The sequence below is a fragment of the Acanthaster planci genome, linkage group LG13 (genome assembly GCF_054643075.1).
Source record: "Acanthaster planci isolate LZ-2023a linkage group LG13, COTS_SCS, whole genome shotgun sequence".
Taxonomy (NCBI): Eukaryota; Metazoa; Echinodermata; class Asteroidea; order Valvatida; family Acanthasteridae; genus Acanthaster; species Acanthaster planci.
The window spans coordinates 1,950,152-1,968,880 of record NC_141789.1 but is presented as its reverse complement, the minus strand read 5'-3'; the positions used below and the strand labels follow the sequence as shown (position 1 = coordinate 1,968,880).

The 18,729-nt window shown below is 43.0% G+C and overlaps 1 protein-coding gene across 1 annotated transcript; it reads right to left on the bottom strand.

The window, feature by feature from the left end:
• Window positions 1–6,724: 6,724 nt before the first annotated feature.
• Window positions 6,725–12,279, bottom strand: LOC110977144 (uncharacterized). The gene is made up of 4 exons (XM_022231004.2): window positions 12,122–12,279; window positions 8,583–8,676; window positions 8,168–8,295; window positions 6,725–7,764 (listed from the first exon to the last, which is right to left on the bottom strand). The coding sequence occupies exons 2-4, from the start codon at window positions 8,620–8,622 to the stop codon at window positions 7,543–7,545; spliced, it is 390 nt and encodes a 129-aa protein (XP_022086696.2). The 5' UTR covers window positions 8,623–8,676; window positions 12,122–12,279; the 3' UTR covers window positions 6,725–7,542.
• Between the last annotated feature and the right edge of the window lie 6,450 nt (window positions 12,280–18,729).

The following is an 18,729-nucleotide window of genomic DNA, read 5'->3' as shown; positions in this document are numbered from 1 at the left end:
TCCAGAGCCAAAATGTAACTCAGTGGTTAACTGCACAGTGTGATAGCACCAACGTTTAGCTTCTAACCCCACGAAGAATTGATATCGCATACTCCCGAACGATACACTTCCGTGGGCCTTCTTCATTAAGCTAAGTAGCTTCATCGATCCTGTGGGTTTAAAATTAGATGGTCCTACACAAACAATATCGTCCATTCACCTGAGCAAATACTCTGAGGAACTCAGTGAGAAGATGCTGCAACGAGTAACTTTATGATTACCTCTCAAACTTGACTCATTCTGTGACCTCCCTTGACATTTTTTTGCCTGGGCTGGTGAGGTAGAAGTTGATATATTTTGATGAGAGTAAACAGCTGCCTTTTTTTAGCCGTGTCTACATTTTTCTCCAGATCTTTCAGGATAATTCATTTGTGTGTTTGCAATTATGTTGCCATAAAAAATGGCACTCATTTGGCGCAGCGATTATCTCTGTATGTCACAACATGGAGCGCAGGACAAATCAGCACGAGCCTGCGCGATGAACAGCCAATGCATATGTGGATACCTTGCTGCATGGGCGTAGGCAGGATGTTATGGGAGAGGGCGGGATGAAGCACCCGATGGCAGCAAGCTGAAATACTTAACAATAGAGTGCCAGAAGGAGTCGATTCAGAGGTCTTTTCAAGCAAATTGTGCATTTGTTCCCCTGTGGTCCCCCAGTGGTCTGTACAGGTTTGGCCACAGGGAAAAATATGATTTTGTGTGTGTGTCTTTTTCATCCGCCAAGGAAATCCCCCTAAGAAAAGTGGTGGTAGTGACGGTACTTTTTGGTTAGGCTTCCAGCTTCCAAAAAAATAGCAACATGTCTTGGGGATGTTGGATACGGAGTTGCCCATAATGCAACAAAAGGTTGAAATATGAGAGGACGGACGCATACCGGGCCGAAAGTTAGTGAGGAAAAATGAGATCAGATTTCACACCATCGCTCTTCCGCAACTTCTCTAATCTGACCTGTTTATGATTTCCAGAGAGGACCATGTCCGAACGAAGTCCTTGGACTCGGTGTAAATAAAATCCATAAGATACATCCACAACTGAAACGCATAGTTTCTGCACTTCGTAAGTTTTAGCTGATATAGAGGTCGAATTGGGATCAGATCAGTATCTTGTGATCACGAGATATTGTAAATCAGCACATCTATTTATGAACCAAATCGGTGAAAGAAATGGTAGGAGTTATGTTGTCCTAAAATAGGATGTTTTTATTTTGCGTTTTAACAAAGTTTGAACTTCAAGGCAAACTTCTACAGATAAAGCGATATTTGAACTGATTGTAAAAATTGCTAGCCAGAAAATGCCTTCAAGATTTTCCTCCAAAGGGACCTATCTCTCAGCCTTTTTTCAGTAAAGATAGTGCATGATTGAAACGACGTTTACCAATGAGGGTTAGAAGGGTGATGACTTCCACAAGCTTGGAAGATCGAGAGAACAGCCAAGGACAGCAGCAACCCTGAATTGAGAAAAATAGGCATCTTTAAAGACAGGCTCTTGTTGTATATTTACCAACAATTATTGCAGAGGACTTGTCTCCTTATCTCAACAGGCCGGAGCACGTCACATGTGACGCATGCGTGCATGCTTTATTTTACAGTTGCTTAGAAAAACTTGAGGACATGCTGTGTCCCGGATAGAAAGAACAGGACAGTTTTGAATTGCCTCGATGGTTCTTGACCGAAATACCACATCCTCATCACAGAGGTGCATTTTGTTGGCTGTTTCCGTTCCACCGGAAAGCAGCGCTCACTGAGGGTCAAAGCTGGAGAAGAAGTTGAGGAAATCTGAGGAGAACCGTCCAATGTTCACGCGGTTACTGCCTTTAATAATGTTCTTTTGAAAAATTGATGGAAAAGACTCCCTTAAATCACTTTTCCTTCATCGAAAGTACCTAGAAATCTAAGTTCGTGTCTTCTTTGTGAGGGTATTGCTCCATTTCTGTCAGACCCCTGCTATTTTATTTATTCTAAACTCAAAGTGAATATTCCGCATCGATGAATCTAAAATTCTTTTTAATGTTCTAACGACAAATTTCTGATCCATATATTTCTCATTTTTTCATTTAGGCCTATAGGTGTAACTTTTAAAACTAAGATCTTTCATTCATCGGCATGAATCGTTCTCGAACTTTCTATCAAATTATAATGAATACGATACAGGATAGAGGAGAAAACTCTCTTCCTTTCTTTCTTTCTTTCTTTCTATTTCTTTCTTTCTAACTCTTCATTTATAAAAAATGGGACGTTTAGTTTTGGTATGTTACATGTATTGACCACCTTGAATTGCTGTCAACTTGGGTTTTTTTTCTTTGTTTTAATTAATTCAATTTAGGGTATTGTTTTAACTTTTCTCAACTGTATCACTTCCTAATCATTTCCACTTACTGTAAATATCCGGCATTTCTTGCCCTTTACTTCCAGTGGTACCCTTTTGCCTAAGTGCACTGAAAGAAAAACCGAATCACTATTTCTTACAAATGGTAAAACTGATACGGGCGAGACCTTTGTGTCCAATTTTGTGTCCAATTTTGTTTGCCGTGAACCCATGAGGGCTCACCATTTCCACTTCCTCGTCCAAGTAACCTTGTAATGAAACTTCTGGATAGTGGGTTTCGCAGGTGTATGCCCACACCGGCAGATTGAACGCCGAAGTTCCGGGAAGTTTTGTTGGACCCATCGCGTACACAAGCGCTTCACGGTTTGTACACGAAATTTACACGCGTCCCTCTTGGCCTTCCAGCTGAAGGCAGATTGTTGTGAAATTGTGCGTTTATTTCCGGGTTGCAAGGCTGACCGAAAAGTGGATAAAGCGAAGTGAATTACTTTCGCTTTTGTCTTGTTTCGCAAAATCGCAGTTTGCTTAAAATTTCAGAATGAAAGTTTCGATCTGCATTTCGTACAGAGATAAGTCATGGATGCGGTCACAAACATCTCGGAGAGTGTTCGATTTCCTCTCAAAAACGAGTCCAGGCAAGGTTGGATTCCCAACTGGACTTCGGACCGTATGTGTTTGGAATTGATGATCAGTCAAAAGAAGGTTGTTTCTCCAGCTTCCCCGACCCCCCCCAAAAATAAGATATTAATAATACTAATAATGAACATTTATAGAGCGCCAGTATCCGCCGCGAACGGCGCTCATGGCGCTAATAAGCAAAGACATCCAATAATGATAAGTTGAGGAAATTATAACCAAATGCCTGTCTATGCAAAGATGATTTTAATCTGTCCTTGAATGTGTCAAGTGATTCCGATAGTCTCACAGATTCCGGTAAAGAGTTTCAAAGTTTGGGTGCTGCAATATGAAAGCTTCTCTCCTCCCAACGATAATGAGCCATAGATGTGCGAGCATATAGTCCGGCAGCCAGTGGGGTGAACCCTGGATATATAATGTTTCTTTGCATACTCTGAGCACAAGGAGGTCACACGTTTGAAGAATTTGAATGATGACACCTTGTTAGGGTGGAGCAATTTTAGTTATCGATTATGTCTGTTTGTATCGATATTTTATCAATACATACTACGTTTGTACAGTTAAAAACAAACACAAGCTAACAAAATTTAAAACCGATGTCTCATATTTACATGTTAAAATGAATAAGGATTAAAAAGCCTTCAAATGGAAAACTGAGGTAAAATGCAACGAGGGTGTGGCTTTGGGCGTGCCTGGGGAGTGGCTGGTAGATCAACAAGTTCTATCAATTTTAACAAAATGAAGTGAGATTTCCTAATGCTGTCCTATTCCAGTTCAATAACAAGTGGCAATAAGCCAAAATTTCTCAGAAGAGACATGGGAACTATTATCAGGCGCATGGCTTAAAAAAGGAGATAATCGGTGGCATAAGCCATTCACTGTACACATTTTAACGTAAGAGTGCCGTACCAAGAGTGCCATACTCTTATTGATATTCAACTCTCTAAAGACCACAACAGATCTTAAGACTAAGAATAGTTACTTACCGTATGGAGTTACAGGGGCTTTTCTTGAGGGGGGCAGGGCAACTATTTTATCTAACGTTAAACTAAATTGAGTATTCACTGAAAATAAAATGCTATATTGAACTATATCTCTGAGTAAAAGAAGGAAGAATTCTTTGGTGCAGCAACAGACTGATCTTTGAAATGAAAACTGTTCTTGTAAGTATGACTGGTCTTGTTGCTTCACTATCCAAAACTTTATTTCAACATACATTCGGACAAAGGTTTACTGTGTCACAGAAAAGTCCTTCAAAAGCGAAAGAGTAAGCAAATTTAAGTTTAGCTGACAAATGGTCCCATCTGGATATGAGTCACATTGACTTCCGCCGGACAAGCTCTGTACGATATCTGATCACATGTGAACGTGGTGGGTTGTCGTGCAGATTGACCTATCAACCATTAACTCACCAAAACCTGCCATCTCTGTATTGTGTCCGGTCCAGAGATGGTCGAAAGGAAGCTTTTGCTTTGTGTGTTTGACTTTGTTCTCAATTGAGCATGGTATTACACCCATTAAATTTGGGGAAGTTTCTTTAGGGGAGTGCATTTTGAAAGGACAAACCCCTTTGCATCGCCTTATGGGTTGCAATTACTCTAATATGCGACCATTTTTAAGGGCAACACAGACTTCAGAGCTTTTCTCTTTCGACGTTCTGAATTTCTAAACCCCTGGCATGCCTGGTAATGTTCTGCATGTTCCAGTATGCCGTATTCAATTGGTTTTGCCATGCCATGTTTTCTGATACAAGAGTTATCCAATCTTAGATGATATGTCGGCATCAAAGTTGTCGAAACAACCTGTGCCACGCCACCACATACCCCCCCCCATCCATTAAGTTTATAGGTGAAGGTTTATTTTCTTCGCTGTTGCAATTCAAGCCAATTTCCAGAACTGAAGCAGTTCATTATAAGACTTGGTGTGACTCCAAAACTGTGCATGCCATTACGTGCTTGCAAGTCTTTCAACAGTTAGCCTTCCCTGACAACAGCTGGCAGAGTAGTTCGATTATTGATCATTGATCAGATATTTTGCATTCACAATAATGTATGTTTGCGTGTGTGCGTACCCAGACCCACTTGACTTTGGCTGACACACACTGTCCAGACAACAACAGACCAATGAATTTGGTCACTCTTTTAAAACTTTAAAGATTAAAGTAAAGTAAACTTTAAAGTTTTAAACAAAAAAAGAGATTTTACGCGATAAAACAGTTTTTCATTTCGTTTTCATTAGTTTTTTTATTTATATGAAAATCTTTGAGAAAGTTTCAATTTTGCAAATGTTTCAAAGAGCCCCACCAATAGTTGGCAAAAGTTTCACATCTCTTGGATTAATAATCAAAAAAGTTGAAGGAAATTTTCACTAATATCTCGAAAGGCCCAAACGTCATCAAACGTCATCATGCAGATTCTGGCTGTCTACTGTCTTCAGAATAGAAATTTGTCAAAAAGAAATTATATATCCTCCAAACCACAGTTCAGGGAAAAAAAGTTGCACTTTTTAGGAAAAAAAAGTTCAGGGAAAAAAAGGTGCACTTGGCTGCCGGACTATCCTGAGAAACATAATAAAACGACGGCGACCTTGTTCTTTGTGGGACGAGCAAAATATTTCGTTCAGGTCAGCATATTGTATCACAGAGTACCTCTAAGGAAACCCTTTATGCATGCCAAACAGTTTACTGTTTACAATATACTGTTTGACATGCACAAGGGTTTATCCACTATGAACACAGGGCGAGGGTAATTCCCCTTGTTTTTTCTGTTTTCTCAGAATGACGCAATCTACATTCAGAATTCTCATCTTGGCATGAAGAGAAACAAACCCTTTTAAGCTTGTTTTAGTTGAGCTCTGAAGACAAATGACTCTGCGTTCGATTTCCACATTTATTCGTATTGATGAAATCAGAGGAAACATGTTTTCGTTAGTGAGGTGCTCTTTAAATAATTATATAGTTGAACATAAATGCGTCCCAAGGTGACTTGATTCTATGTCTACAGCGTTCATTATTTTGAATGTAATCAAGTTTAGCATGATTATGAAGTGGGCCGACTGTTCAGTGTTCAAATGTCTTTTTTTTCCTTTTATGAATCTGCAGGTTAGTTGGGTAGTTGTGGGAGACACCCCAGACCCAAGTTGACATTGGGGAGAAGATTGTTTTTATAAAAAGCTTTTAAAAAGACGGCAAAAGAGGTCCATTATTTCTAATTGTATTCATCTTGAGCAGAAGAGACCCCCCCCCATCGGTTGAAAAGAGTCATGTTGGTTGGGAGTGCTCATTTTGTTGATAGCAAGGACGCAACTGCTACGCGTGCATTTCATAGTCGGTCGTGAAATCAGCAAAGTGCAGTGAACTTGCGCCCTCTCTTGGTCCTGCTAGGGCAGACACAGACCGCCAGAAACAAAAAGGATACCCCCCGGCCACACACACAAGGACACGTAAATTCAGCAGGATACGTTTGCCAACCTTGCTTTGGAAATGGACTTTTCGCGGACGATCGGCAACTTGACACAGATTCATTTCTCGAGCAATACAATTGTAATAGGATATGTGACACAGAGCTTCTGAAGCCCAGTGGATGGCCGGCTTCTTCAAAAGGAGCTGTGGGGTAGCCGGATCTAACGTTTGCGGTCACCCGATCTTCCCGGATATGTCGGTATGCATGTATGACGAGAAGTGGGTGAGGGCTGGCATAAGGAACTTGACTCAACTACATGATTACAGAAAATGCATCTTTATTGTACCCGATCATCATTTTATTCATGTGTCAACAACTCAACCAACCTGGCTGCCGTCTATGCATTGATAATTATCTTTATTCGTTTTCCCAATGACCTCCTCCGTTGATATAAAAACAAAAACGGCAATGATTCTCGTATCAGGGGGATGATTTAAACCTTGTCTAATACTTCAGGTGGATGCAAGTATCTCAATCAACACATCTGAATACGCAAGGCACCTGTGTTCATTTCGTGAACTGGAAGCTGCGTGAAGTCTCGATTCGGTGCATAACTTAAAAAACCAGACACTAATGGCTGAAGTTGGTTTGCGTTCAAAATTTGAAAGGTGAAAGGGGACTAGTCAGGGCAAAGAAACTTTCTTGTCGTTGGTTTGTATTTCCCAATCAAGATCGCCTTATCAACGGTATCTAAACCCCAGCTCATTTTCTGATTGGAGTTATGACATCATAAATATCAGATCTTTTTATATGCTATTTACATGCATTAAAGACTTCATAGTGTTTACTCAGTCTCGACTGGATCATATTTAATTAAACTAAGTGCTCTGTGATCCACTTTTTTCCCCAAAATAAAGCAGATATTTCTGATCGAGTGCATGGACCTTAATCATATCATCATTCTGATGTACCAAGACACAAAACGCCCCAGCGAGCACGCGAGATGTCACGTTCACACGCCAGAAAGACACGATTGAAAGCCATGGTTTGCACTTGTCTCGAATATTTCAAGAAATACAAGGCTAACGCTGCACTGAGCCAACCTCGGTGCAGAACGTCTCATGCGGTCTCTTGCGAGCTACAGAGAAAAGACCGCCGCCGTGACGATGACGGCCACGGTAGCGAAGGCACTGGCAGCCAGCGACCCGGCTCCGTTGCAGAGATTATCGCCGCAGCAGCAATTGGTGACGGAGGCGCCGCCAGCACTGGTGGTTTGACACCCGCTGGCATCCTGGCAAAGAGACTGCGAGGCACAGCTCCTGGAGACCACACCCACCCCGCTGGCCATGTTGGAGGATTTCTGTGGGGAACATAAAACCGATACAAGAGGAAGGAAAATGAGGAGAAAGGTAAACGGATTCAGTACAAGAGAAGTGAAAATATTTGCCAAAATTTGTGGGGCTTCAGAGTCCGAGGAACTCAAAAAGATAATTCATTAATTGGCCAATTTGAAAAATTGCCCGATAGTGTGGGCAAATGATATTTTGACAAACGTTGGCTGAGAAGTACAGCTGCCATAGTTTTCATTGTTCCTTTGTTTTGTGGGTTGCTTGTCTTTTTGTTTTTGTTCTCTTTTGAATAACATAAATGTTACGCTCCATCCCAACTGGGACGTTGCGAAACAGGTGGCGGGCGTTGTGTGGTCACAGCCTTGTGGATAATCCTGATAGCTGCGCGTATGCACTGAATTAGCGCGTATGTACCTGGCAGACATCCTGCCCGCTGGTGCAGTTAAGTGTCAGGACGCCGGTGCCCTCAGCATTGAAGGGGTCCGCGCAGGCCTCGGACGTTGTCGAGGCACAAGTGTAACACTGGAGTCCCATGATGCCTCCTGCAAGAAAAAGTGTCAAGGAAAAATGAACAAACCACCAACGCTGAAAATGAAAAGTAAAAACCTCACACGCGAAATTTGTCAATAATTTTCCTGCTTTGCGAACTGCTTCTTCTTGGCTTTGGTTAAAAAAAAACTGGCTTTTCGTCCTCCTTCCCCCTGTTCCCGTTTCATTTTCTTCTCTTCTTTCTTTTTTGTCCCCGGTTTTATTTCAGGATTCCCCCCCCCGTAACGTCCATGAGTTTAGCCTACCCTCCAGCCAGTAAGGAATTGCAAAGGAGACTTGCCAATGCAGGTCATAAGGATGGCGACTACGAAGACCTTCATTGCGTATTTTAACCACGGGTAGACTTTCCTCCAACTGTAGACACGGCAGCAACCCTGTAAAGTGCAACAACCAATTTTTTTTCTCAGACAGGCCCGCATAATAAGCATGGATTCTTAACAATAACTGAAAAACCTCTGCCAAAGATATTGTATCTTGATTGGGTAAGTGTACGTCACGTGGTATTTTACTTTCTTACTCTGATAGATTTTTTTTCTGTGTACCTCCACCCGAACAAAAAATCAACTAAGTACCACTTCAGTGGCAACTGGGATTGATCAACGGATCAACTTGGGAACCTATAATTCTGTTATTCGGAGCTGTCCATTCTGGAAAGTATCAGGTGGGGGAGAAAGGGACGAGCAAAAGTACCTTCCAAATTCCGAGCAACGCTTTTATATCTGACGATTATAATTACTCCAGTTACAGAAGCAGAAAGAGGCGACATTTGTCAGCGTACTTACACATTCGTTTTGTTTCCTTTGTCTCCTTTCGTTGACTTTCGCTTTTCTCTTTTTTTTGGGAGGGGGGCTTTTTGTTTGCGTGTGTGTTTTGTTTTCGTTTTTGCTCATTTACTTTGTTTGCAAAGAATAAGTACATTCACACCTTTCCATATTACATGAGCACCCATTTTTAGGATATTTGAAGGCTGTTTTGCTCTGCGCAAACTTTTTACAATACATGGACTGGCAGTGAGGTCACTATAGAGCAGGCCTATACTCCCTGAAGGACTGTGCCTGATCCCAGTCTACCGTGGCCGAAGGCCAAGGGGAAATAGGGACCTGCTCAGTACACTCAGAGCGACCTGAGGGGGTCATGGACGTTCAGGAGTGACCAATTATGCTAGTCCAAGTATTTTAAAACACAGCTACGTCCAATTAATGTGAAACAAGAAAAGAAACTCAGTTTCGGGGGTTTTATGACCGGCCGTGTTTTGGTTTTATTTAACCACTAGCTCATAAACTATTCATATAACAAGCAAGCAATTTGTCAATTGAATGAATACTTTCGGTTTCCCTTATGCATGTATGATTCAGTATTTAGTCGCTGTTCACTGTTCTTTTTATGTGAGGGCGCTGCAACCAGTCAAAAAGTGGGTAAAGTATCCCACTGGGAGCTCTGGGCCCTGCTTGATGTTCTGGCGCTAGTCAAATTTACGCGGACCCAAACTCCAGGCCCTAATCTATAATGTCCAGTAAATCCCATGTGAGTGGATTTCAGCCAACCGGAACAAAAAAGCAGCAATTGATACAATTATTGTTACAAAGTTCTTTTATTCCCCAAAAGCAGACGACGGGGAAGTACTTTGCGTATTCTGTAATTTTCGCATTAAACAAAACCGCTGAGAAACTTTCGTTTCCTCATGGTTTCCACTTGAACGGAATATAAAGTGCATTTCATCGAAATTACAGGGAAGAAAATAAACACAAAAATTGAAAAAAATCCCAGGGGCTTAAACTGGCCTGAATTTCCTGCTCACACTGAACCACTTCCTCAATTCCCCAGTGCTCCACTTCCTTTAATCTTGATTCTCCTCACGGTTTGCTCAGGCGATATACTTCCCCGTCACTGACCTTAGAAATTCTGGACCCTCAAAATTGGGCCAATCACAGCGCTGCAATTCAACGCGGTATGAAATAAGTGGTAGAAACTTCCGACCATCCAGCGCTGGCAGACGGTCGCGCAAGCGCACTGGGACTACTGGACCCGTCATTTGGGGTCCAGTTGCAATGAGTCTACGTGCAAAACTGCAGGTAGTCATGTTCAACAATGGGCCCTGGAGCCGTGCCAAACACCCAGCGCTGTTCAAGTGAAACCATATCCCTCCGATACATCTAATCACTCGGACCAAATTTCGCAAATTTTACCTTTTCTATTGTGTGTGTCTGGAAATAAGTAAAATAGCAGACGAGAACTCAAAGGCATTACTGAACCCCTATAAAATAAAACGGCATAAAGGTTGTCGAATTTGACCATTGTGAACACTTGAGAGAAATAAAAACTTCTTGTATCACGAGTGCCCAGAGTCTTCTTTATCAATTTTGATCGAATAGAAAAACGCTCGAAATAACCCTAGCAGTCCTCAATTTTGCATCGGTTGAAAGATTGAGAATTTTATGGACGTCGGACGTCGGTCAGCTTTACAACACTACTGTAAGAAATAGCCACCTATTTCAATCCCCTGTGTTGGCAAAAAACACGATCATTTTGCCGGGTGCGCGAAGGCGCCAGAGCATTACGTAAAAAACTAGGCTTTGAGTCAACGTCTAGCAAACTATCACGTCATTTAAACTAGTTTGTGTCAAGTTATTACCAGCAAAATGGAATCTGTTCATCTGACCCTGTCTTTGATTCAACGCAATGTTGTCCGCACTTTTGCGAAGATTATTTCCTTTTTGTTTTCGAGCATTCGTCTCTCCACTGTTGTGAGCCAAAATCAGTGTATTGCCGCGGCAAGATTCGAGAGTATACATGGATGGACAAAATGAACACCTGTATTCTCAATGTTATTATTTCTTTGGAAATGTTTACGGTTATGAGTCAAAGTTGTATAAGATCTAGGGGAATAAAAATGTTAAAACCAGCTGAACATTTCGATGAAATTTTGAGGTCTCATTATTTTTTTAGGTGGCATGAAAGAACCTAACAAGGGAAATTGTGACCTGTCATCACAAATGAGCCAAAAGTTGGAATTTTTTAAAACTGAGATACTGGTATTTTTTAATTCAGCAGAAAGAGAGCTTTCCAATGGCATGTACATGGAACACTTTGGGTAAAAGTATAAGTTGACAATGTGGCATTATTCCGGCAGCTTTTCGTCTTTGTTCCCGACATTGTTTCAACATTTCCGACCAGGCACAAATAATACTATCGTCAAAATTGATGAGAAAATGACATTTTTAAATATGTGATTCTGCAAAATATTTGGAATTAAATAGGAGGTGGGTTACTGTTTCCAAATATTACAAAACCCAAAAATTGACCTCCATTTCAAGAAGACTTTGAACCCTCAAAATAGGAAAGTGTGGGATGCGACTTTAGTCTCATTTTGTAGAGACAGGTCACAATTGTCAGAAGACTCTTTGTATAATCTACATCTTGATTTTCTGAAAGAACAAAGCTGAAAAGTTGAGTTTACTTGACTTACATTTCATTGATTTTTTTTCCTTGTCGAACCTCACCCATTTTGGATTTGTAGCGCTAAAGGCAACAGCGATGTGGCCGTATACAAGTGGTTGAGGCAAGTTAATTTAAATCAATTTAAATCAGCGTTTATTGTCCGTTTTGAACATGATTTACGTACCGAAAACGATTAAGCTTCACGGTAAAATTCACAAGCAGACGAGTCTGGGAGGTTTTAAGAATTAGAGTACATGAGAGCAATTTTCACAAAGTTCGACAAAAATCCAGAATTAAACATTTCCAACTGTCAAAAGACACCACCACATCGTTACAATGAGTTGTAATGGGATCAGATGTACAAATTCGACATAGTCTTACCTGATTGATGTTGATCAGTCAAATACGAATTCGAACCAGACCGTCTGCTCTGCCCACGTCGGTAGACTAAAATGATGTGGGCTCCAGCCGCACCCTCTTATAGCCGAGATCTCATTGGTGCGCGAGCACGCACCTATTGTCTCAGACAACAAAATTGACATGTCTGAGGGCAGTTGCAGACAGTCGGTAGAGTTGAACGAGCCTCCATGATCCGGCCACGTGACGATCCGGTCTAATGTCAGCAGCTTTTGGGCGCGTCGATCGGCATTCTTGCGACGGTCGGTGGCCAGCCAAAAATGCCTTGATCGCAGTCTGAAACACTTTTGTGACGTCATTACCGTCACGTGTCACCGCAAACTTAACGTCCTCTTTCCTTTTTGCCTTGAGTTTGTACATTGTTGTTGAGCGCCAACGATAGTGGAACAGTTGCATCGTACCAGAAATATTCTGACCGCAGTGGTCTGCATGGTTCCAATTACTAGCGCAAAACTGATGTCCATGACCTTTATCCGCATGAATCTGAAAGATTTAGACAGAAACAATCAGTAAAAGAGTCCGAGCTAATATTTATTCATACTGTACCGTAAGAAAAAAAACGATGGTTGCAATTTGTTTTTTTGGGCGAGCCTTCAGTAACGGTAGCATAATTATATTTAGTTGCCTAAAGGGGTGGGACCGGGCGGGGGCGCTTAGGAGCCCAGGGAACCCTCTGATGGGTACATGTTGAAAATTACTACGCCGGTGTATTACGCTATCAGGCTTCTGTGGAAGCAGGGTTCTTCAAGTTTATGACTTCCAAAAATGAACAGTGTTTTCAGGAAAGGAACTGTTCTGTAGCTCGATATCAATCTGACCAAAGGTGTGTGATGTCTTTGACATTATTCCTCGGTGGTTATGAAATAAGTCGTATAGTTGCTTTCAAAATCATCGCGCCCCAGCTGCGTGCAACCGGAAAATCTCTTGTCCGTTATTCATGGCCGCGTCCGAATCACGTGTCTGGAGCTAGGTCAAGGTCTTTGCCCATTGAAAATGCGTGAGGACGTGCTGACAATGGCCGTATAGCTCGGGGGCAGGCTTCAGACTTGGCCGGTGTAGACGGTAAATCTGTCCCCCCCCCGCTAAAAATGTCCGGGGGACAGAATTACCTAGGTAAAAGTGTCCCCCCGGCCCGGTAAATCAGTCCCCCTCCAGGTAATTCTGCCCCCTTCGTTTTTCCACACAGAAAGTGTACTTTTTCGTGTTGGGTTGATGAATTCAGTCCACATGAAATGCAGTTAGATTTTTTTGCCCCTCATCAAGCTGTCAAAATGGGGGGATATGAGATGTAAAAGAGCTATGTTTTTGCACGAAATCGGAAAAGGTAGTGTCACGCAGGCCTAAGTTCCATGTAGATTACAGCGTACACGTTATTTCTATTACACACACTACGCAGTCAGTCCGTAGCAAGCGTGCAATGACCATTCACATTATTTACAAGCTTTGTACACAGCGCATTGCGTACCACTGCACGCGCGACGCGGTTGCGTTTTTGCTGCGACCTGCCCTTCCGCTACTGCTACTCCGTAGCACATTCCTAACTTCAGTCATTCGTAAGTTTTCATCAAATGTTTCTCGGAGTCAATCCTACATGAAGACATGGCCCGTTCATTCATCCCACAAAGACCCCCCACTTCATAGCGTATGCGTCTCGCTATGTGAAGACATAGGCCTATCTAATATGCAACTCAGTGCAGTCTCGCGGAATGAGCGCTACGTGCAGATGAATTTACGACGCGTTCTTTTTCTCTTTTTTATTGAAGTGGAAGCGAATAGAACAGCCGTCTGCGGGCCTGGGTCAAGTGACGTGACATAAAGTTAAGCAGACTCATTTAATTTAAAGATGGCGTGTGAGAGTGGGTACCTTGAGATTGAACTGGCAAAGGCTAAAAGACTGGGAAATACCAGAATAACGTGAGTGAAATCATTCAAATAATGGTCACTAGAAAGCGGAGAGACTAAGAAACATTTGTGTATGCAAACACAGAAGGGTGGTCCAGGATAGCCCTCCAATCGCCGTGTGTCGACGTAACGAGTATTGTGCGTTGATTATGGGTGATAGACTTGTGCTGTTCCACGGGGGACACATTTCCCAGGAAGGAAAAATTTACCGTTGAGCAGGGGCACAAATTTTCCTGAAAGGGGAGAGATTTACCAATACCGGGGCGATCCGGTTAAAGTGTCGGGGAGGGGGGACACATTTACCAGGGCGGACAGTTTTACCGTTTACACCCGCCTGTCTCTGTCAGTGTTAAACTTAAGGCAAGGAGGTCTGCAATCATTTTTTAAAAAACAAACCGGCCTTAATGTGTACCCCAAAGTTCCTGCAGACCGATTTGAAACAAGGGTCCCATTAAGTTTAATAACTGATTGCTGGATATGTAACCAACTAACAGGTTGGTGATGGTATGACTGGCATCACTGACCGATTACAAAGGGCGCTGTTCACACTGCACAACGAGAGTTCGATGAACGATCATTTGCACAGGTTGATTTTGTCCAAAACCCAGAATTATAATTTTCTGCACAGATTATCGGGGGAAAATCCACCAGTTACCGGCAAAACGGTCTGAGCTGAAACTTCTCTATCACGGACGTTACTGGGGGAGCTATTCATAATGGTTTCTATTTGCTCCAACTCTGCACAATAATTCGATCGATTTGGGGACAGAATCATGGGTGTCACCCTCTCACATCCTCTGTACTTAACGACACTTCGGTCTTTACCGCTGGGAAATTGAAATTAATTTCGCTGCAGTACTGCATAATAAAATTCAGAATCGAAACTCTACGTCTGTGGGTTGTACCTGGTTTAGCCTCGTCCCCATCGTCTCACTTGTTGGGCACAACACACACGACCGTTCCCAGGTCAGGGTTGCCACGTCCTAATCGAATGCATCCAATACAGCCAATATTTGGCAACCTTGCTATCAAATAGACTTGTCCGCAGAAAGGCGACTCAACTTGACTGTTAGGAGACTTCAAGATTTTCTGTATTATGTTGGCTTCCAACCGTTTCACTGCACAAAATTCCTATCCTACCAGTCATAAGAGGGCGCTAAATCCATCTGCTGGCTGCAAAAGACGAACTGTAACAGCCAAATCAATATGTCATTTTCTACGTGCGTGAAAAGTCTTTCATTATTTGCAACCACATAATGTTTTTCTGATTACGATGTCCGTAGAAAGTCTGAAAAGGGATTGAAGTAATGAAAATACATGTATTTATATCCACGAAATCCGTTCTTTATTACTGCCTATCAGCATTTTATTCACACGTGAATAACTTACACAACTAACAGCGCACTATTCAATCGTGCGTATTTCAGTGCATTTTATTCCATTTCATTTCCCGCAACGGGAGGGATATGCGCTGCTTCGTTATGACGTTCACATGCCGGAAATCGAGGAGAGTTATGTATTACAAAAGTGAGCGCGGCACCAGAGTGGGTGTAGTCTTGCCCCATAACCGGTTTCACTGTTTTTGGCCGGTGCACCGGACAGGCGACATGTGCTGACGAGCACAGTCGAAAAGCGCTACCAGTAGAGGGCGCTATATTCATATGAGACGAACCACAGACATAATAAACGCCATAGAGTTGGATGTGATCCAATTAAAAACTACGGGATTATTGACTAAAATTAAAAATATTGGCAAATCCACGGTAGGGCATTTACGCACAGTTTAAGAATTTCAGCCCCAAAATTCCATGAAGCTGTTTTTCAAGGTGAAAAAAATCCTCAATTTATTTAATCTGGCCTATATAGATTCAGAACGATGCGTTTGCAATACATGTATTTTATAATAAGAGATAGCAGTGCCCGAGAGCAAAAAAGTGAACTTTTTCTGGAGCACATGTAAACAAACACAGGCACAGTAAATGCGTTGCGCGTAATGCGCTGCCGTCCATTGCTTCACCCATTGGGTGCGTTCGAGTAGGTTCCCTGAACACACCAGTGTTACACCAAGGGAAGCCTCGAAATGAGGGTAATCGAACGCTGCAGCGCAATCGCCAAGGCATTCTGGGAAAAAGTTCAAGTCACCGCCACGTTCCATCATGTACGTCCATGCACGAACAGTCCATCCGTGACGTCATTACACTCGGGCAGCCTCCAGAGACCCGCTCGCCAGCTGGGGTAGTAGTGGCTGACACCAGGGCAGGCACGAACATCACGTGATGGCTAAACGAACGCTCTCGTGTAAGTTTGACTTACACATGTAAGCTAATCGAACGCACCCATTGTTTGCCCCTACCATTGATCTCTATTTTAAAGACGGAAATCAATGGCCCACCCTTTTCAAAATCACGGTTATACGCGCAAGACTGGAGGTCTCTGTGAGACGAACTGCCAGAAAACTAAGCCGTTTTCCAATACTCAACTTCGTCTCCGTCTCAGGCTTCGCTCCCAAAACCAATCCCCGATTGTGGGCCTGAAGCGTTTAAATTACATTGGACTAGTGTAAGTTTTGGTTCTCTTGCATCTTATTTGATGTTTTGTGGCACTATTAGACTAATTACTACGTTTACAGCTTCAAAGTCAGGTAGTAAAAAAAACAGTTGAGACGGAGCCGAATTGGGTATTGGAAAACGCGAAACGGCCCCAGTTCGTCTCTTGTGAATGTAGAGCCTTCTGCCGGTAGTTCTATTCGGCTGTGCTCGCCAGCGCGTGACGCCTGCATGCGCGATGTACCTGCCGAAACAGTAAAGTCAGTTTTGGGACAAGACGTTAGAGTTTTTTCCTGTGATGTCACAATCCAGCTGGACCGCCATGTATTTTGATGGTGATGAGTGCATAGTGTTGTGATGGTAATTCACTTACTCAGGATAATCTATAGTCAAGCATGCAGCGCTCGCACGTCCGCTTGCACGTGGATGAAGCTGGCGGTAGGAGTTATGCGAATCACTGTGGCCAAGGCGGTCCACACGTGGTGGACGTATTGTTTACATTTGGCGCAATCCAGACAGGTGGGTGGAAAGGTCTGTAGAGTTGGCGCAGCGCCCGAGCCTGTCTTCACATGCAAATCAGAAGAACACAAGGTTCATGGTTTCTCTGGCCAAGATAGGAGGTGGCGCGGCGATTGCGAAAAACACAGTCACAGTTGGACACGGTGCGGAAACGAGGAAACTCAGGATTTATGTTGTGTCGCATTTGCTCCTTGGATTGGGCGCTTGGAGCTAGCATAGAAACACGAGGCAACTCACGCAGGCCTTGGAGAGAGAGTGAGTAACGATTTACATCATAACTCATTTATTGTTCGAAATGGAACACATGTAGTTCCAAGTTAGAGGCTTGTGCCCTCAGTGTCCTTTGTGAGAGTAGGCCATACTGTTTGAGGACGAGAGTTCATGGGAGTTTCTTTCAGTGAGCCGGGTAGGCCTACCAAACGCGACACCAGACCCACTCGGGGGACGTTACAATTAATTACGTGACCAAGAATCATTAGTCACAGGTAAATATGTGTGCAGGACTTACATCAGAATATGGCCCAAGTCGCCGAATGCTCAAATCAAAGTAAAAGATTCTCATGATATCTAACTGTTGTGACTTGATTTAATATGAAAAAAAAACCGATTCCGCTATGCAGCTCAGAAAGGGCAGCCATGTTTGCCTAGCATGCGCAGCTGGCAAGTTGGAACATACCTGGGTAGATGTATAGAGCGCTATTGAAGTGGGTAAATTTAAATGGAGGCTGTGGGGAATGGTAATCATCCGACAGTAGGGGCGCAGTTCAGAGAGCACGATTGCTAATCACCATTGATCTCATGTGGCACAGGAGTGGACGCTCGTCATTGAGTATCGTGGGTTATGATTGTCATCCTGATCAACGCTTGTATTTACGGTGCGCACGTCTCATGCGTAAGTGGAAATGTAAATTGGTCCTCGGTACTGTTTCAAATGAATGCTGTCCTATTGAGGGCTCCCAAAATTACATCACGATTTGCCCTTTCCCCGCGCCCTATGAGGGCGGCGGGTAGCGAGCAACAGCATAGCTGTACATCGCGACGCTATGATACACCGACGCGTAGGTGTATTATACCGTCGCGATGGAAAAGATGTCAACGTCGCGACGTTGACATCTTTTCCATGATTGGTGGCGCTGTTCACACCCCGTCTGTTTAACCAAAATTATGTGTACGTGTTTTTGTCGGCGTGAGAGTGAGGTGTCGAGCGCGAGGTATTGGAAATATGCCCCATCCAGTCGGCTTTTTGGGGGCTGGATGGCCAGTAGGATTAATTACACGAGTAGGCCTATGTATTTATTCCCAGCAGAAAGACTACTTAACTGGGGCTCTAATATTACGTCCGTGAGTAAACTATAAACAGTGCCCAAGTGTAAGAAAAGCCAACCCCCCCCTTCACGGTCACTTGGTTTCAAGCCATAGCGTCCTATCATTCCTCCACTTGTGTAAACCAAGCCCCTTTTCGTGTTGTAACGCTCTCAACGATAACACCAACAAGTGGTAAGATACTTCACGGAATTCGTTTTGAAAAATGTGCTTCGGCTTCTCAATCTCTATTGGCACACACTCACAATAAAGTCCAAACAAATTCAAAGGATAACGAAAGAC